The sequence below is a fragment of the Meriones unguiculatus genome, chromosome 6 (assembly GCF_030254825.1).
Source record: "Meriones unguiculatus strain TT.TT164.6M chromosome 6, Bangor_MerUng_6.1, whole genome shotgun sequence".
Taxonomy (NCBI): domain Eukaryota; kingdom Metazoa; phylum Chordata; class Mammalia; order Rodentia; family Muridae; genus Meriones; species Meriones unguiculatus.
In genome coordinates, this window is record NC_083354.1 from 38,228,004 (window position 1) to 38,248,318 (window position 20,315).

The 20,315-nt window shown below is 51.2% G+C and overlaps 2 protein-coding genes across 7 annotated transcripts in view; one reads left to right on the forward strand and one right to left on the reverse strand.

The window, feature by feature from the left end:
* The window catches only part of Fbxl2 (F-box and leucine rich repeat protein 2), a 38,260-nt gene extending 22,727 nt beyond the window's left edge, over positions 1-15,533 (forward strand). The window contains exons 5-15 of one of the 2 annotated variants that reach the window (XM_060385118.1): positions 1,017-1,111; positions 4,548-4,616; positions 4,744-4,839; positions 6,010-6,136; positions 6,250-6,324; positions 8,166-8,296; positions 8,934-8,994; positions 9,725-9,769; positions 10,257-10,313; positions 14,419-14,631; positions 15,201-15,533. In XM_060385118.1, coding sequence (XP_060241101.1) covers positions 1,017-1,111; positions 4,548-4,616; positions 4,744-4,839; positions 6,010-6,136; positions 6,250-6,324; positions 8,166-8,296; positions 8,934-8,994; positions 9,725-9,769; positions 10,257-10,313; positions 14,419-14,631; positions 15,201-15,335 — 1,104 coding nt within the window. In that variant the 3' untranslated portion in view covers positions 15,336-15,533. The remainder of the gene's footprint in view (positions 1-1,016; positions 1,112-4,547; positions 4,617-4,743; positions 4,840-6,009; positions 6,137-6,249; positions 6,325-8,165; positions 8,297-8,933; positions 8,995-9,724; positions 9,770-10,256; positions 10,314-14,418; positions 14,632-15,200) is intronic. The other variant, XM_021635772.2, reaches the window with a different exon arrangement.
* Positions 15,534-17,248: 1,715 nt separating this feature from the next.
* Positions 17,249-20,315, reverse strand: part of Ubp1 (upstream binding protein 1) — a 49,097-nt gene continuing 46,030 nt past the window's right edge. For all 5 annotated transcript variants that reach the window (XM_060385117.1, XM_060385116.1, XM_021635767.2 and 2 more), the window contains one exon: positions 17,249-19,220. In XM_060385117.1, coding sequence (XP_060241100.1) covers positions 19,183-19,220 — 38 coding nt within the window. In that variant the 3' untranslated portion in view covers positions 17,249-19,182. The remainder of the gene's footprint in view (positions 19,221-20,315) is intronic.

Below are 20,315 nucleotides of genomic sequence, written 5' to 3' on the forward strand. Positions count from 1 at the left end.
CGCTCTCCTCCCCGGAGCCGCTCGTTCTAATGCCCAGGCCTCTGCTGTGCTATGTTGGCAGGTACCAGGGGTTATGGAATAAATATTGACTTGGCAAAGGTCTTGCTGTTTTGTTGTTGTTGTTTTTCCCCCTCTTAGAAACAGTGGCCTACGATTATTGCCGCGGATGTGACTTTTATTTTTAATTCCGGCGTAAGAACTGTTGTTCCAGTGAAGAAAGAAATCCTCACATCGGAGAGAGCCGGCAACGGTGCAGCGGGCTTCGGTGGTTAGGAGCTTACACGCTGAGATGTCCAACTCCCAATCTTCCCCCTTAGCAGCAAAGAGTTCTTGCAGTTGTCTCGGGTTTTGTTTAGATGAAGTTGAGTTAGAGAGGTGGCTCAGGGTTAGAGGCGCTGGCTGCTTTTCTAGGGGCCCGAGTTCAGTTCCTAGCACACATGCTGGAGGCTTACACGCCCTGCAAGCTCGGTGTCCAGGGGAGCCAGCGCTCTCTTCCGGCCTTTGGGGTACCCACACACATACACATAAATTAAAATTGTGTGTGTGTGTGTGTATTAATTAGCTCAGGTAATCCTCAAGAAAGCGTAATGCATATTATCAGTGTCAAAGTTCAGACCTGCAGTCCAGCTGACTGCAAGCCGGGCAGCCGTGTCTGCTGGCTTGTGTCCCAGCAAATTCAGCATTTACGGGTCTCTATGGCTAACATAATTGCGTGCCACATGCACACATGAAATGCGCACCTTAAGAAGATTGAGTTCCTTTGTCAGCAGCGTTATTTCATTCCCCAAGTGGCGTCCACAGCTGAGAGGAGGGTGTGTCCGCGTCCTTCCAAGGGCAGCAGGGCTCTCTGAGATTCTTCGCTGCACAGGCAGAAGACAGCCCTCAGAGCCTGTGGCTGGCCTCTGGAGAGCAGGAGGGCATGCCTCTGCTGCATCCGGAAAACTGCATCTACAGCGCAGCTTCTGCTGTTGCCTGGGCAACATGAAAACATGACCGTTTCCCACTCTCCGTTCCAGGGCCGGGTCGTGGAAAACATCTCTAAGAGGTGCGGCGGCTTCCTGAGAAAGCTCAGCTTGCGCGGCTGCCTCGGTGTCGGGGACTCCTCCTTGAAGTGAGTGACAGCCGCAGGGGCTGCTTGGTCACAGCAGCTGATGGCTGCAAGCTCATTCTAGGCTGTGCTCTGGCCCTTGCTGTGGTTTTTCGCCTAACGAGAGCCACGCCTTTGGAGGAACACCCCAGTGTCCTGAGCGGGACAGCCTGGACAAGCGGCTTCACCTGCCCAGCGTGAACTCTCTCCTGGTGTCAGTGGGGCAGTTAGGGGCATGCGTGGAATGTCGGGGTGAGCATCAGATCAGCGCTGGGAATTGTGTTTGCGTTTGCTCGCTCTCCTCTGCCCCGCTCTCCACTCTCCCATCCTCCTAGCTCCTTAGAAAAGACTACTTACACACAAAACAATTCTTTCGGAAATGCCTTTATGGTAAGGTAGACTTTTGCTTGCTCATGGTGGGACGGGACTAAAGCATTACTTTGATTACAGCGATCGATAGTGTGTAACTCTGCACACCCCTCCCTGCCAGGGAGCCGTGGTTTGTTGGAGGGTGAAAGGGTTTCTTTGGCTTCAGGTCACGGTCCATCATCAAGGGAAGCCAGCGTGAGAGCTTAAAGCTTACTGGCTGGCCTAGCTTCTGTTCTTACATGGCCAAGGCCACCAGCTCAGGGATTGTGTCGCCCACGGTGGGCTGGGCAGTTAAGAGAACGCCTCACAGATCTGGCCACAAGTGATTGAAGCCATCCTCCAGCTGAGGTCCCCTCCTCCTGGTGACTCTAGGTTTATCTGCAGCTGACAGATGCTACCTGCGACCTCAGGCCTTTGTTACCTGCCGAGCCATCCCTCCAGCCCACAAAGGATATATATATATATATATATATATATATATATATATATATATATTTAAACAGGGTCTCTCTATTATTTAGCTCTGGCTGCCCTGGAACCTACTATGTAGACCAGAATGGCCTTGAACTTACAGAGATCCACACCACAGTAAGCCTCCGTGAGGGTTTTTAAAGCAAACATACAGCGGAGAGTAGAGCCGGCTTTATTGGGTGGGGAAAAGGGGGCAGATATAGGTCACGCAGCGTGACTATGGTCAGCACCCGTGACCTGCCAGAACAGAAAGGCCGTAATGAGACTGTCGCAGGTACTGGTAGGTCTACTGATACACCAAAGGCTAGTTCAGGCCAGATTTTCTGCCGAAAAGCTTTGTACGTCAGTGAAACGGACTGAGTCTAGTGTGTCGGAAAGCAGCCCTGATATAGCTTATAACGCCAGACAGAAATTTAACAGTTGTCCCATTGAAGATGCCAAAATAGATGTACAAGTGTGCCTTTCTGCTGGGGACTATCAAAAGCCGTTTATTTGCTTGCTTGCTTGCTTGTTTTGGGGTCCCATGATATACTTGTGGCTGGCCTGGAGCTTGCCTCTGCGTCCGGAGTGCTGGGGTTAAGGGTGTGCCCCGTCGCTGCCAGATGCAATACTTCTCACTGTGGAACGAAACCCCGATTTAGCAGAAAGCACTGTGGAGAGGCCGGGAACGTGACCTGTTTTGTTGTGAGTTTGAGGCCGAAACTCTTGATTACTTATGCATCTGTGCATCAGAGGGAGAGTGCTCCTCTGTGCGTGGCTCCTGCCACTCAGCGCAGCTGTCCTGGGGCTCATTCACCTTGCTGTAGACAGCGGCAGCTCGTTCCTTTCTCCGCATGAGCAGTACTCCATCCTGTGACGTGCAGATGTTGTGCAGATGCGGAGCTCCCGACCTCTAACCCTGTCTTGGGAGGCGGGGAGATGGCTGGGGTGGAGAGAACCTGCTGCTCTTGCGGAAGTCCCAGCGCCAGTGTCAGGTCGCCCAGAACCCATGTAACTCCAGGGGATCCAGGGCCCCCTTGTGGCCTGCAGGGGCACTGCACTCATGACACACACCCAGACACACACACCTAAAAGTAACCTCCTGCAATTGCATTTAATACACAGCCTCACTGAACTGCACGGGCCCTTTTTTTCCTGTAGGTTGTTTTTATGAATTTTCGAGAGTTTTTAATGCAGAGTATCCCACTGACTTCTTCCTTATGGAACGTCAGAACGTGCTGCATTCCTGGGGCCACAGACACCCTGAGCCGGGCTCTCACGGGGGAAGTCTTTAAATGCGTTTGCTTTCATCTGTCTTCCAGGGTCATACCCTCTGCTAGGCTTGGGGCTGGGGCGTAGCTGTGACAGAGCGAATGCTCCTGTGGCACATGAGAAGCACAAGATCCTCAGGCCCACAAAACAGCCATTCGGACCATTAATTAATTAAAGACTTAATCATTTATGTATGTAAGCGTTTGTCCACATATACGTGTGTGTGCCCGCAGAGGCCGTGAGAGGCCCCTGGAGTCCCCACAACTGGCGTTAGAGATGGTTGTGTATGCAGCCTGTGGCTCCCGTCTTCAGGGCCTCTGCAAGAGCTCTTCACCACTGTCATCTCTCCAGCCCCCATTAGTGAGCATGAAAGATCTTTATGTCGGACGAGAGGCATTCCTTTAGGCGGCCTCTGCACTCCTGCAGCGAGAGCCCCCTCACCGCCCAACCCCAGGAACAAGGACCTACCTTGAGGTTTTTCAGGGGGGAGCAGCCGCTGAACCCCACCGAGGGGTGGGGTGACCTTCCGATGTCATGCTCCTAGGTGGTTGTCTTCCCAGCCATAGGCAGCTGCTCACAGGCGTGCCAGGGTCACACATGGCAGCTGCCAGCATTCTAGTCCTCTTGCACCCTTTGAGCATCATGGACTTCGTGGGTTTCGGCTCCATCTTCCCAGCCTAGCCCACAGGGACCCACCTCAGGGCCCCACACGTTGGCAGGACACAGTGAGCTGCTGGCAGGCGCCCTGTGGCCAGGTTGTAGAGTGGTGGGTGCTTCCTGGAACGGCCAGTACTCGGCCATGAGACCCGCTGAAGTCAAATCTCGGGAAGATGCTCAGGTTGCCTGAGCGTGTGTGTCCTGGCAGAAAGAGGCAGGAGGTGCAGTTTTCTGGCCTTGCTATCACCCACGGTCAAGGCAGCTGTTCTCCACGACTCAGGGTCCTTGCCAGTGAGTGCTGGGTCGTGACTAACGCTGCAGTGGCCAGAGTGCCGCAGGGTGCAGTGCAAGAGTTTACCGCTTGCTTCACGCTGACTTTTCCAGTAGGGAAATGCCAGGCCTCTCACCTCAGATGATCAGTGGGCGGGAGGCTCAACTGACGTAGCCTGGGGCCTCCGCTCCTCAACCTGTGGTAACCCCTTAGAGCCACCCAGATGCCGAGCCAGCTTCTGCCCTGGAGTCTGTGTGGCCTTCGCTGATCTGATGAGGGTTTGGAAAGCGCTGTTTGAAGTGCGAGGCTGTGCTGCCCTCTAGTGGCCACACCGCAGCACGCGGCCACCAGAACACGCTGCGGGCCGCCGGGCTCTCAGAGCATTTCTGCTGCTTTGGGGGAAAACCTTATTTTTTTTTTTTTCTTTCTTTCTTATTTTAGGACCTTTGCACAGAACTGCCGAAACATTGAACATTTAAACCTCAATGGCTGCACAAAAATCACTGACAGGTAGGACTAAGGATGGGTCTGGGGACAGAGTGACCACAGGGAAACGGTGTGTGTGTGTGTGTGTGTGTGTGTGTGTGTGTGTGTGTAACAGGCTGGACCTGTCTTCAGCGCGCCTGCTCTCTTGCAGCACGTGTTACAGCCTCAGCAGATTCTGCCCCAAGCTGAAACACCTGGATCTCACGTCCTGCGTGTCTATCACCAACAGCTCCTTGAAAGGCATCAGGTGAGGACTTGGCACTTGGGGGCCACAGAGAGCAGTGCGGGCGGAGGAGGCGGCTCAGCCTGTACCCGGAGTCCGCGTAAAGAGCCAGGAGTGCTGGCACCTGCCTGCCGCCGCCGCGCTGGGGGCTCACTGGCCAGCCAGCCTTGCTCCAGCCGGGCTCAGGGCCCCTGTGCGACAGGGAGGGGCAGAATGCAGGACAAAGCACACATGAGTCATGAAAGCGGGCATGGAGCTAGGGGCTGCGGAGAGGGGTTAGGAGTACGCACTACTCCAGGGTAACCGAGTCCCCCTCACGCGTGCGGGCAGCTAACAGTCGCCTGTAACTCCAGAGCCGGCATGGCGACCTCTTCTGGCCACTGTGCGCAACTGCATTCAGAGACACAACCACACACACAACACACACACTTTAAAGTTAAAAAGAGAATTTAAAGCTAATTATTTTCTATTTTCTTTTTTTTTTAAGATGTATTTTTATGTGCGCTGATGTTTTGCCTGTGTGTCTGTCTGTGTGAGGAATCCGGATCGTCTGGAGTTACAGACGGGTGTGAGCTGCCATGTGGGTGCTGAGAATTGAACCCCGTGCTTTTAACCACTGAGCCATCTCTCCAGCTTCCTGTTTTCTATTTTTAATTCTTTTTTTTTTTCGTGGTGGATAAGTACATAAAATTGTCGTTGATAGTGAAGGTGTGAAATCCGAGGTAGAACTCTGGCTTGGAATGGCCCTTCTACACCTCGGACGTTCACTGAGATGCAGTTTGAGGCTGGGTTAGTGCTGTCTGATTTGTGCGTTATCTAGCTGTATCCTGTCTGTTTGTGAGCTCATTTCAAACCATCAACTGATGGTTTAAAATTTAGTAACAAGAGGTGGCAAGCAATTTAGGCACACACCCGAAGTCAACCTCTGGCCACAAAGAACGCGCGCGCGCGCGCGCGCGCGCACACACACACACACACACACACACACACACACAGAGCACACACACTTCCACAGGGAAGCCCAACCCCCCACACTAGGGGGGGTGTCTCGGTCTGAGGCACTCCGGGCGGCTCGCGAGGGGGGGGAAGGGGTGTCAGGCCCCGGGCCCCCTCCTCCCCGGTCGCCCCTGGCATACTGAGTCCGGCGCCGTCTGCAGGAGGCTGCACAGGTGCCGTTGTTCTTTGTTCTCTCAGCGAGGGTTGCCGGAGCCTGGAGTATCTGAACCTCTCCTGGTGTGACCAGATCACAAAGGAAGGCATCGAGGTGCTGGTGCGGGGCTGCCGGGGCCTGAAAGCCCTGCTCCTGAGAGGTTGCACCCAGGTACAGAGGGCGCGCCTGCCCAGCCTGCCTTCCTTGCGGCGGCGGACCCCGGGGTGCCTGACCCGGCCCCTCACCGGGATCCCATCCCTCTTTCATTTCCTCCACCCGCTCAGTTAGAGGACGAAGCTCTGAAGCACATCCAGAACCACTGCCACGAGCTCGTGAGCCTCAACCTGCAGTCCTGCTCGGTAAGTACGGCCCGAGCATCTGCGCGCAGCCCGCGGGCAGGCTGCACGTGCAGCGCGGCTGGCTGGCCTGTGGCCCTGGTCGCCTGGCCCCGACTCCTCACCCTCTATCCTCATTGGAGCCGTGAGTCTTTGTAAAGTGAGGGACTATGGAAGGCCGCACAAGGCCACTGGCACCTCCCCAAATCATGGAAATCAGCCTCGATTGTTAATTTCTGTACCTGAATTCACATTCAGGCAGAAACATTTATGCTTTTCATGTATATGATGATATATGGCATATATCACACGCACGCATATATATGAGAAACAAATGGACAAGGTCTCAGTGCATAGCCCAGGCTAGCCTGAAACTCTCGCGCCTCAGCATACGGAAAGCTGGGATTACAGGTGTGAGCTAGTATGCTTGGCTGGCTCTTAAAAAAAATCAGGAATGCTGTGTCCAGTCACTCCCTAGCTGTCAGAGCTCAACAGCCTGGTAAGATCTCAGCGTAATTTCTTTTTAACATGTTAGAGCTGGCGGCCTCCCACGCCCTCTGAGAGCCACAGCACCGGGCTGGGGACATGGCTCAGTCACGTAAATGTGGCCTTGCAAGCATGGGACCTGAGACCTACCCATAGAGCCATGTAGAAAAGCTGAGCGCTGGGGCAGCAGACAGCTCTACCCACTGTGTCCTGAGCCAGTAACAGAATGTGTCTCAAAAAATAAGGTGGCCAGCCTGAAGAACGGCACCTGAGGCTGTCCACGCATGCACGCGCAAAGCAGAGCTGTAAACAGGGGGCATGCGCAAGAGGAAGCCAGCATGTTCTCTAGGCAGTAGCCTGGAGGGACTGCCAGCCTTCCTGACTGCCGCTGTGTGGACGTACAGCCGTGAGCTGCATGGCCCAAGAGGAACCTAGATTTTTGAGAAACGTAATAGAAAGACGTTGCATTCAGCTTTTGACTAATGAATCTTAGTGTGTCGAGTGTGTGGTGGTGGGAGGAAAGCAATGATCGTCATAGCTAGCTTCACAGACCTGCCTGGACTGCCCAAAGGACAGACCTGGAGCTACACGGCATAGCAGGGCCGATGGTGAGCCTAACAGGTACACGCTTATGCCTGCGCGAATCAGTCTCTAAATGCAAAGATTGGTCTGGATCTTCATAGCCACTTTAGATAGAACTCCAAGGAATTCGCAGTAACCGGTTTCCCTTTTCTCCGAACTGTCTGGCGTGATGCTATAAATATGCACGTAAACACAGCGTGATTTCTACAAGGACACGAAGCACTACCGTCCGCACCACCACACACCAGTGTGTCCCTTAACTGGGAGGCCTGAGCTCTTTATTCATGGATTTCGGGAGCTGATAAATTTTCTCCTGAAGTCTTCTGATGACTGTTAGGGTGGGCCCTTGACTTTCAATGTCCATTGTTAGTACTAGAATACTCTACCGCCGGGCAGGAGCTTCCCTCCACTCTGTCTAGTGGTGCTGGCACATACCCGCTTAGTGATAGCCCAGACAAGTTCTCGGAACACAGCCTTGGTTGGTCTGGAGCCTGCTACCTAGACCAGGCTGACTCCAGACTGGCAGAGACCTACCTGTCTCTGCTTCCTGGGTGCTGGCATCAAAGTCGCATGCCTGGCTGGTTTTGGCGAGGTAGGGTTTCACTTACGAGGCCCAGGATGGGCTCGGACTCCCTACTCCTCCAGCCTCAGCCTGCTAAGTGCCAGGGCTACAGGCGAGTGCTGCCATGCCCAGCCTGCTTACATTTCCTTTGGTGTGAGGGGGAAGGGCTGGCAGTCAGGGAAGCCAGGCGGTGCGTGCCGGTGCTGGCGCCTGACTGCCACGCTCCTCTCCGCAGCGAATCACTGACGATGGCGTGGTGCAGATCTGCAGGGGCTGCCACCGGCTGCGGGCCCTGTGCCTCTCAGGTTGCAGCACCCTCACAGATGCGTCTCTCACAGCCCTGGGGCTCAACTGCCCCAGACTGCAGTGAGTATGACCCCCTTTTGCTGTGGCTGCCAGAGGGGAGGTTTGCCAGCCCTCAGGGAGGGGTGCTGGGGCCAGGGCTGTTGGTGGATGGCAGTAAGACAGCGCCTGACCCCATCAAGGGCCTAGTGTGGGTGTGCCAGGCAGCTGACTCTTTTGCTGTTTCTTGGTCTGTTTCGTGCGTTTGTCCAGAATCTGCCTCATGCTGTTGTGCTTTGGCTTTTGCCATCAGACTGGCTTGGTGGTGCACAGACTAAGAGTGGGCCTCTGATGAGCCTGTCAGTAGGTGGGGAAACTCAGGGAAAGCCGAGGCTGCTTGCTTATCATCTTCCTGAATATACAGGAAGAAAGCCCAGTTCCCAAGGTGGAGCGCTAGCCCTGCTCAAGTCCATTTTCATTGTTTTTAAAGCAGCAGCGGTGGGAAGGCTCCTGGCTCACCGTCCACTTAGTGCTCTAGTCCTCTGAGCCTGGTGCTGTCTGTCGCGAGAGGCAGTGTTTGCATAACCCAGAAGGAGATGACTAGAGCTGCATCTGGTCATCTCCCTGTGCCACAGAGCAGGCTCAAGAATATGCACCACGCAGTGATTCTGTCGCTAACCAGGCGCGCTGGTTTTTTTCTCCCCTCATGCCCCTGTCACAGAATTTTGGAGGCTGCCCGATGCTCCCATCTGACTGATGCAGGCTTTACACTCTTAGCTCGGGTAAGGCATAGAGTTTGAGACAAAACCGTGCTGTAATTCATCTCCCTAATTCAAAGTGACCCGGGGTGGTTTTAGAGTACACAAACAAACCAAAACCCAGCTTCAGAAGAGATGAACACGAGGGAGGCTAGAACCCTGCAGGTAGGTTTGGCACTTTGTCAGCTGGCCAGGACTCCAGGGAGAGCCTGGCAGATGTGTTCAACTTTTCAACATAACACCGTCATCTATAAAGCTCATGCTTAAGAACTGTACAATTGAGCTACCAAAAAAAACATTGGGCCGCAGCCATACCTGTCCTTGGGCAGTGTTACCCACAGGCTGCATGCCTTCATAGGACTGTGGGATGAGTTCGAGCCTCACTGTCACTTGACAGCGAGACCAACCTTGAACAAAGCCTGTCTCCAGGGGCAGGCGTTCTTTCTGTATGAAACCAGACTGGCCCCTGCTCAGCTTCCCCTGCTGGAGCCATGCTCTACCCTGTCTTCCACACTGCCAGCGGCCTCCTGTCCTCACCTTCCACATAGGACCAAGCATCCATTTGCAGGCTGTCCTTGAGTCTGACCTGGGGTGTAGGAAGGTGTGACGACTTTCTAGGCTGAGATGATGATGCTCGGGCCCCGGCAGCCACACTCATTGTCCAAAGTGAGCTTGGCTTCGAATTGCTGGTTTGAGGTGGCTGCAGGCCACCCTTTGTGTGGCCTGCATAGCAGTGTCTTGTGGCCTCTTCCAGAATTGCCATGACCTAGAGAAGATGGATCTTGAAGAGTGTGTCCTGGTGAGTGGACTCCTTGTCACTGCTAGGGGCCTGGCATGGTAGTAAGCACAGGCTACCACTACCCCAGACTGGGGCCCCATTAGGCTACTTGTAATGGGCTTTGTAAGTGCCTGCTGTTCCAGGATCTCAGTCTACAGCAGAGGCGTGCAGGAAGCATCCATTCCTAAGCATGGGTTGCCTTTTATTTTACACAAAGCATGGGAGAAGAATGAACCTGCATGCTGGGTGACAGGGTGACTACAGAGGAGGTCCCAGGGAACCCCCTTGTCCACCGCCTTTCTATCCTGTCCCCGGGCTCCCGCAGGCACTAGAAGCGAAGCCAGACAACAGTGAGCCTCCCTAGGAGCTGACAGTGAGAGCCAAGTGTGTGGGGATGAGGCTTTAGTTTCCTTTTTGTTCCCTCCGAGCCCCACATCAGGAGAAGCAGGATTTAGGCATTAAGTCCTGGCGCAGACGCCACACTGAAAACTGGCGTGTTTTCCTCCAGATCACCGACAACACTCTCATCCAGCTCTCCATCCACTGTCCCAAGCTGCAAGCCCTGGTGAGTCTGAGTTACTGCTGATAGTATCGCCGGAAGAATGACGCTCCCGTATCCTGTAAGAGTGCCGGTCACTTCCTGTAAAGCCTCTATCACTCTGCATCTCCGAGATCTCCTTGCTGGGCTAGCTTGGCCTGTTACTGCATCCACTGTAGGAAGTTATAGCTTCCTATAACTTTACACTCTTCCTATAACTTTACACTCTTAGCTCACAGCCCCATCAGCTTTACATTCTTAGAACTCACAGCCCCATCACTTCACGTAACCTCATGTTCTTCTTGTCAGGGCGAGGAAAATCGACATGTAAAATACCACTACCTACCGCCAAAGACTGGGGCCATCCTCCCGATAGGTGTGCTTTTCTCACTCCCTCAGCCGTGGGGAGTCATGGGCCCTCTGCATGGTAGGGGCCCTGTGAGATCAGGATCCATTGCCTTTCTTGGGGATGCCTTACAATAACCAGGGTTCTCCCCAGGGGGTTTCAGAGCACAAAAAACAAACAGAAAAACCTCAGTGCACTCCTTATTTTTATACTCGCTGCTTCTAGAAGCAGGACTTCCAAGTAAAACTAAACTAAGACAGTGAGTCATGCGGCGTGAGGTCCGCAACTATGATCTGAGCTCCTGGGAAACCGACACAGGAGACTTCAGGTGGCTGGCATGCAGTGACCATAGTTCAAAGAACAAGATAAAAAAAAAAAAAAAAAAAGCCCAAGGTAAAACCCACCAAAGATGACGAGCATATAGTCAGGCTCGAACTGCAGTGAAACTACAGCTCAGCGCTGCGGAGGAGAGACTGAAGAGAAAGGCCGCGGGCTGCAGTTTCCTGAGGGCTCCTCACTGGAGAAGACAGGCAACAGCATCCTCATAACCAGCTCTGGAACTTGAATCTTTGTGTAAGGGATAGGTGAGGAGCATAGAGCCCCTGGCCCCATGCTTACACCCCAGCAGCCCTCTACCAGCAAATCCAGGCATGGGTTTTATGTGACACACACTTGTAGTACAGCGGGTCCAAGCTTACACAGGACAGCTTGGTGTGACTGACATCATGACACAACAGGATGGCCCCTGGCCAGAGGGACTCCTGGCAGGCCCCAGCAGCCCTATAGGGCATAGAAAAGCCAGCATGAGTGCAAACGTCAGCCTCCCTTCTCTGCCAGAGGCCTTTCCTTAGCTGTCATCTTCCTTTGCAGGTCAGGTGGAACACACCTTTAGTCCTAGCACTCAGGAGACAGAAGCAGGCAGATCTCTGGGTCTGGGGCCAGCCTGGCCTACATAGAGAGACCCTGTCTTTAAAATTTGTTTTTCTTTCTTACCTTATCACTGATTTTCCACTAAGTACCTAAGCACAGATCCTCTAAGTGAGGGTAGGGATGCCAGCCAGGGACCTGAGGGCCATTGGACTGAGGGAGTCCCTGTATGTCTCAGGCTGGACTCTGAAGGAGCTGACAACAAGAGATGCTGAGACAGGACAACAACAAAAAACCCAAAAACCTGTTGTTTCTGATCAAAAGACTATTAAGAAGCCTTTCTGACAGCAATCGCAAACAGACCTGTGCTGCCTACCCTGCCAGTCCAGGGTGAATGGAGAGCTGGGAGGCTTTCATCTTTGCCCAGGAGTGACAATCTGCTGGCCCCCACCTGCTGTATCACTGCTGACCACATAGGGAGTCTAGATCTGGAGCCTCACCAGCTGTCTCACACCCGAGTCAGGACTGTTTGGAGGAGTCTGAACACCTACCTGTGCCCAGGGGCATCAGAACACTGGGCATGGAGACTTGCCCACTGTATGCTGACAACAGGGCATTACCCCACAGCAACATTGCCACAGGCCTGGTGCAACGAGATGTACAAAAGACACGGAGTATCTTGGATACAACAGAACAGTCTGGACTCAGATGAGAAGAGGTGGACAAGTCCAGATAACATGACAGCATTTTAGAGCTGACTTCAGACAGTCACAACATCACAATTAGAACCCAAACCTCCCAAATTTGCAAAGTGTACCTGTAGGTCCAAGCGGATCACTGTCCGTCATGCAACCACCAAAGCCAGTTCCTCACAAGGAACCTTGGGCAGAGCCAGCCTTTGCGAAGGCCCAGAATCCTCAGCTCAGAATCCTGTGTGTGTGCTGAAGGGGGTGAGGAGGAATCTCCTTCAAAGGAAGTGCTGGGAGAACGTGGAGAAAGCAGCACCCTTGCGAAGTGCTGCTGGGAATGTAAAAGGAGCCTGCCACTAAGAAGGCAACATTCTGGATCCTCAGAATGTCCCAAACTGCAGTGCCCAGTTCAGCCATGCTGCTGCTGCTATGTCCAAAGACAAAACAAAAAAACCACAAGCCAACTAGAGAGACTAGACGTGAGAGACGGAAGTGCACACTGGAATTCACAGTATTATTCCACAGCAGCCAAGGGGAAAACAACCCTAATGCCCACTGACAGACAAATGCAACATGCTGCATCCACACACAGAGAATGCTGTTCAGACAGAAGATCCTGGCACTTGCTTCAAAACGGATGAGCCTGAGGAAGGGTACTAAGTGAAGTGTGCCAGTCCTCCAAAGACCCTCTGCAGGCGTTTCCACGGAGACGGCCAGTCAGAGTCAGCTGGATAGAAGGTAGCACAATGGTTACCAGAGGCTGAGGGAAGAGAATGAGCTCCACAGTGAGGGCACCCCGAAAGGCCTGAGCCCCACCAAGTGATAACCTGAGGTAAAGTTCCAGGCTTTTTCCAACAGAAAAGGGTATCTGTAGAAACTCAAAAGAAGCTTCTAGATACTGCAGCCAAGGAGGAAGACTCAGGAGAGTAAAGTCAACTGAAAACAAAAGTACAACACACTACAGTGTGTGGTTTAAAGAAGACAGCGCTCTGCAGACTCCAACACCAATGCTTACATTTGAGAAAGGTTCCAATGACTTAATCGTTCACCCCCATGAGGCTGCTAAAAAGCAAAGCCCAAATCAGAAGGACATAACATGGGGGAGATGAGTGAAACCGAGAACAGAAACACTGCAGCAGTATCTTAGCAACGCCAGCTGCTGCTTTGGAAGCAAGATGGGGCTGTCACCAGGCCTACCCAGCACCCCGTATCCAAAGTGTTTGGGACAGAGGTGTTTGGGCTTTCCAGATTTGTTTCATTATACACATTTATTCGTGAAGCAGTAGGTTCAAAATAGAAAAATACAAACACAAATTCATCTTGTGTCTCACCTGCACCTTTCCCAATTGCTATGCACTGTGCATTAGGCACTAACTCACATGAGGTTAGTAGTGAATTTCCTACTTGTGGTACTGTGTTGATACTCAAAAAATTTTTAGATTTTGGAGAATTTCAAACTTTCACATTATGGATGCTCAGCCTATGGGAGGAACAACTACAGAAATCTGACAACTTAGGTGAAATGAACACATAACTCATTTGCTATAACCCCAAAATCCGTCTTGAGGAAATTCACTTATAATCTCTAAATTCCCCCAAATGTACATGTATAAACAGATTTGCTATAGAATTCTTCCTGACATTTAAAGAACTATCAGGATTGTATAACAGGACTGATGAACGTTCTGAGAAGAGGTAACATCATATTCCCAGGTTTTCAAAAGAAAACCTAGAAGCTCAGTGGCTAGGACCCTTGTTGGATTCCTGTGACCCAAACGGTGGTGGGAAAGAACTCCCACAAGTCTGCTGTGGCACTGGCATGCCTTACATGTCAACAACAAAGAGAGGCTCACATGGCCAGCACTCCTGTGACCTAGCCCCATTTTCCTCTGCCTGCAGGGACAGCCACTATTTCCTGCTAAACTCTTCACCTGACACTCGCCTCCAGAGGCCTGGGCCTCAGAGCACTCTGCCCTTTCCAACTTGGACCCCAAAAGGTTTTTAGGCCAGGCTCACAACAAAAATGTAAGAAAATTAGCTGCCACAGCCTGGGTGGAGCAAACCTAGGCCTTGCCAGCGCCTCCATTTTGTACTGCTCTTAGGGAAACCCCTAGATTGAAGAATGGTCTCCAGCTGTTCCGGCCCTCCATTCATTCACCCTTCAGGAGACAGCTCTCCCGGCTTTCACCAGCTGGAGCCTGAGATGAGGTCCTCTTTCTTCCCTCCCCAGAGCTTGTCCCACTGTGAGCTCATCACGGATGACGGGATCCTACACCTGAGCAGCAGCACATGTGGGCACGACAGGCTGAGGGTTCTGGAGCTGGACAACTGCCTCCTCGTCACTGACGCTGCGCTGGAGCACCTGGAGCACTGCCGGGGCTTGGAGCGCCTGGAGCTGTACGACTGCCAGCAGGTCACCCGTGCAGGCATCAAGCGCATGCGGGTAAGTGTGGGGCCCTCAACAACGGAGGGATGGCCAGGCATCCACATCTGGAGGGAAGGCTAGGCAGGGGATGGTGCTCACCGCCGAGCCTGTCTTCCTGAGTCCAAGAACACGCTACAAGGTAGAATAGAAGCAACTCCGGAATGTTTTCTGACCTCCACCCACAAGCTGTGGCATGCACTTGCACTAGCAAAACATGTACTTACAATGACACCCACTTCTCTAGTCTAGTGTGTCTATGCAAACTGGCCTGACTACACAGGTGCTTCCTTGGGCTTCCTCAGACATCTGCTGTGAGAGGTGGGGGTCCCATCTAGTCTGGCAACTTCTCAAGCTACCAGCCAAGGAAATCAATCCAAGGTCATTGATGGGGCCACTTGGAAATGGTGAGCCCTCCTACTGGAGAGAAATGTTTCCACTTGTCTTTAGAAAATGCTGGATTTGGGGGTAAAGGGGGAATGAATTGGAGCAGTTCTAGCTTACAGCATTGTACCAGCCTAATTCTAAGGCAGTCAATTTTAAATGGGCTAGAGTTGAAAGGTTATTTAAGAATCCTAATACCAGGGCAGCCTACTCCGTTTCCCATCTCCTTCCAGGCTCAGCTTCCTCATGTCAAAGTCCACGCCTACTTTGCTCCAGTCACCCCTCCACCAACAGTGGCAGGTAGTGGACACCGACTGTGCAGGTGTTGTGTTATACTCTGACAGCAGCTGCATAGGCCAGGAGCCCCACCCTCCAGACTGCTCCACCATCTCCCCATCGAGCTTCTCCGTGGGGAGAGCATTACAGCTAAAAGCCTTCGGCAGATTGCAGCAGCTGGTGATGTTCACCTTAACCTTGCTAGGAAGCAAGCCAACCCAAGGCCTGTGTCGGTCACCACGTGGCAAGACCACACACGCAACCCGGAGCCCAGCAGAGGTGGGTACCTGCCTAGGCACATGAGCCCAACACGCCTTGTCAGCCTCCTACAGACCTTCAGTGTTAGCACAACCTGAACAGAACAAAAAAGAGCTTCCTGCTGGTTTTCTACCTGATCTTTAAGCCAGCGGCTTACTGTTATCCATGGCAATTGTTGTTGATTTGCAGGACTACTTCGAAGACTACATACCACCTTCATCAATGTGACTGTACTGGAACTTGGAATGGCTGGTAGTTTCATGTGTAGAAACGTGTGAAAGGCATGTTAACACATTTCCATAAAACACCAAAGAAATGAGGACTCTAAGCTGGGTGGGGCAGGATCTTCACCTTTCTGTTTGTGTCAACTTGTCATACCCAAATCTTGGGACCAAAAACTAAACAAAAGCAGCCCACTTTTCATCAGTCCATTGGAATTATAAGCTCTGCCATATGCTACAGCATAGAGTGCATTTTTGTTAAAGGAAAAAAGCCAGTTGTGTTCACACTTCGTAAGAAATTTGGGAGAACCTTGAAGAAATCCAGGATTAAGGCTTGAGTTATTTATAACTTAATCAAGTAAAATAATGAACAGATGCATGTAGAATGGATGTGGTTTTTTAAAACTTACTCTTTTTAGAAATCACACCAGAACTATTTTGAAGCTTCACACATGAAAAACTCGAGTGAGTGAAGTGTTGGCCCCTCTGAGCTCCTTTAAAGTGAACAGAGCGTCCCAGTGCTTGCTGGAATTGACTGCTTTACTTAGAGGCGGCAGATCTCAGCAGGGCCACTTTCCAAATGCAGGCATCCGTGTCACCAGAACTGGGGCACCATAACCTGCCTGCTCTTGTGGTTGCTGCTCGCTCAGTGGCATCAACCTTTACCATCACCTTCCATATTACTGCACTAATGGTAGCCCAACCTTCCCGGCCATCCCTCCCTCCCCCACACTATAAAGACAAGCTTTTCTATCTCTCCAGGGACAGTGCAGACACCCTGCCTCAGTTGCACTCTGAGAGGGAAGCTCACCAGGAGAGCCCTGCAAGCATTAGCTTACTGTAGTACTGCCTCCTGGGTGTTGCAGTGTCCTCTGGTTCCAAGGCTGCCGTCACAGTTATGTAAACTACCGCCGTGTGTGTGTGGTGGGGTAATGAGGTGACGGGAGAAGCTGCTAAGCAAGTCTCCTAGCCTTGCTCCGCTGATTCACAAAACTTGTTTTTCTGAGCTAGAGTGCAGCCTGTTGTAGATGCTGTACTTGACAGTCAGTGACCATGACTCCACTTGCAGCCCCGAAGAGCCTCTTGTAGAGGGCTCATTTGTCTCCTCAGTGTGCCAGTTCCTGTCGTTACTTGTCCTGAGTTGCATCCCGTTGTGGTAATCTGTATGAGAGAGAGAGCATGAGCAAGACAGCCCACAGTGGTGAACCTTACACTATAGGCCACTCGGGGAAGCCCCTGACTACATGTGTCCTGAGATGACACTAGTACAACTTAGATTTAAATGAGCGACACGCTTGCAAAACAGTCAGAAAACATTTATTACACTGAGCTGTACATCCTATTACCCAAAGTAGCAAACTGCTGGTGCCGTGGGTTATATACAGTTTCACTGAGACGGACTAGCACTCTGTGCTGCTCAGCGCAATTTCAAGTCTGAGGAGCTTGTAAGTACTTTCACCCCCACTTCTAAACCTGATAAGGAATTCAAAAATAGCACACAGCATTAAATGACATTTATTGTTCCATAAATCATGAGATCCAAAGAAAGCTAAATAGACAAGCAAAACTCTTAAAACAATTAGAAGATAAATTCACTTCTTTCCCAATACGTGACTGGTACAGAAAGCATGTGTCACACAAAAGCAAAGGGAAGGACTGATGGGAATGCCCCCCCTCCCTAAAGGGCCTGCAGAGCCACAGCACTGCCAAACCCAAGATGAGAAGAGTAAGACAGACTTTGTAGCAAGTAATTAAACCCTGGTATGAATAAAACAAGACGTTAAAGCCTTTTACCCACTGAAGTAGTTTGTCTTCTGGAAGAGATTTCTCTTAAAAGTTAATCATTCCTACCCACCTGAACAACAAGGGTCAGACAAGCACATTCACAGCCAGCAGCTGAGCAAATGGGCAGAGATGCTACATCATTAAAATGGAAAGAAGTTTTTTAAAACTCAGATATGCCACAGGCCTCATGAGCAGTCGTGAGTGGTAAAAGAGGTGATGGCAGTGGAGGAAGAGAAAAGCCAGAGTTCCTTTCAGAGCAGTGTTCAGCATGTGTGATTCTGTGAAGAGGCACACCTGTTACAGACAAAGCAGCAAAGACGCAGAGTATCTTAAAAGCCCCTAGCTAATCACCAGAGTGTTGTATATTCATGATCGTATCTGAGGGGAGAAAAGGGGGTTTATGGTACATTTTAGTGTCTTGTTATGACATCTAGTGTTCCCACAGGCAATTTTGTCTCATTCAAAAAAACAAAACAAAGATCCCTTTAACAGCAAGTCAGAAGCTATCGACAATACTTTGTTTCCCCTGTTACATCACCTAGTTCTAATGTCTGGGAAAAGGCTTTAAACATGTTTAAGAACAGAGCCAGGCTTCCAGGTGGTGGTGTATGCCTTTAATCCCAGTACTCTGGAGGCAGAGGCAGGTGGATCTCTGAGTTCAAGGCCAGCCTGGTCTACAGAGTGAATTCCAGGACAACCAGAGCCACACAGAGGAACCCTGTCCCAAAAGGAAAAAAAAAGAAAAAGAAAAAAAAAAAAAAAAAAAAAAGAAAAACAAAAAACCCACCACCAAAACAACACCAACAAAAGAACAGAACCAGGTACCAGACCAAGTGAGTGTGCACCTGGAGTCCCAGCTACGTGGGAGGCTGAAGTGGGGGATCCCTAGAGACCAGGAGTGTGGGGATGGGGGAGCTGAGAAAAGGAAAATACATGAGTTTAAAAGGCAAGGAGGTTTCAGAAGGTGAAATCCAGAAACTAAAATGCTAAAAATGGAAGCGGAAGCCAAAGGCCCAAGTCTCTGTACCTATTAGGGTTTACACTGACCTCTCTCAAGGTACTGCTGATAGTGCAGTTTGCTCATCTCGGCTTGGCTCTTCCCTGGTCTGGTATGCTCCCCTCTGATGTACACCTTCAGACATGATCGCTTCTGAGAAGGTGCTCAGCCTCTTACCTGACCAGTACTGCCACATCAGTGCAGTGCAGCTCCCCCAGGAACTCCCTACCTCCTCCCCAGGTCACCATAAGGGTCAGGCAACAAAAGCCAAACTGGCACAGAAAGGTAAATGCCCACGGTTGAGTTTGTACATTCATTTCAAACCGCATACAGTGTAAAAAGCCAGCAGAGACTGCTTCTGGGAACTCTGTCCGCTGGCCCCTGCTAGGGAAGTGAGCACTCGTGCCCACACCACGGCTGGGAGCTGGCTGCATGTCACCTGACATGCTCACTCTCATGAGGATGCTGGGCTGTGGCAGTGACAATGAGGAGACTTGTCTCTCCTACAGCTCACTAGGAAGGTCATCTTGTGTTTTCAATATGAAACATTTCACAGTAAAATCCAATCCCAAGACTTCTTGGATTCAGTCTTCACACACTTTTAAGCATGACTTTATTTGGTACTGAATAGAGTTCAGTCTGTATAAGGTATCACTTCAAAATTATGTGAATACCATCATTATTTTCAGCTGCAAAAAAAAGTGAAAAGTTTTATTAAAACTTTTAATAAGCTTAGACTAGAAACAGTATTAAAGATGGAAATGTACAGTCTGCTTTAGAGGTTGCAGCCTGATGAGACGCTGACTGTGCTGCTCTAGCTCTTCTTCCCTCAGACACACTCCCTGAACACTGCTCAGGGAGCCCAGGCCCTGCACCACCACTTACCGGCTCTACAGGGTGAGGTGTGTGTGTATGCTAGGGCAAAACAGGCTAAAGCCCTGCACAGGGGCAGAGCTGAGAAAGCCCTGCACAAGTGTGCAGGCAGCCTACAGGGTCTGCTGTAGCTGCACATTTTTAGTTATTATTTTTCTGGGAAACTGAACCCTCAGAGGTAGATACAGCAAGACTGCCTAATGGCCTCATGACAGAAATGAAGGTTCTCATGTGGATGAAGTCTCACAAACAGGAAAGTAAGACTGGACAGAACCCTGTGAGAACTAATGCTACAAATACCCATTAGTCTTGAAGCTAAAGAAGTCTCTGCATGAAAGCAGGGGCCAGTTCACTGTTGCTGCACACGCGCGGGGAACGGGTGCGACGGGAGGCACCACCCCAGAATGCTGGTAGCTTGATAGCCAGCGGCATACATCCCAGTCAGGTACACAGCAAAACTCTATTTTCAATCTTTTCAGGGAGCCCCTTTCTAGAGCCATTACCAGGTGACTCAAGAGCTCCTCTTCTAGGGGATGGGACTATTAACTGATCTTAACCCATGTTCTGTCTGCCCTCCCTTTTCTAACCTTGTAGTTTGGAGCTGAGCTGACCTGGCCTGGACCTTGTTCCACACTGCTCCCTAATTAGTTCTGTACAGCCTGCTCAGCTCTTAGCCACTACAGGGACACCCAATGGGCACTGTCCACACGTCAAATACTTCATTTGCCTCTTGCCTACATGGACTCCCTACCTCCAGTTTTGCAATCTTATAAACTGTCTCCACAGTTGGAGTCGAAGAAAAACCCAATCTTATTCCTGTGTTTAACCCACTTCACTGACTTTCCAACCCATAAGAGCTAATGAGCACCATCACCCATTATCAGTGCATGCAGGGCCTCCCTCCCTCCCTA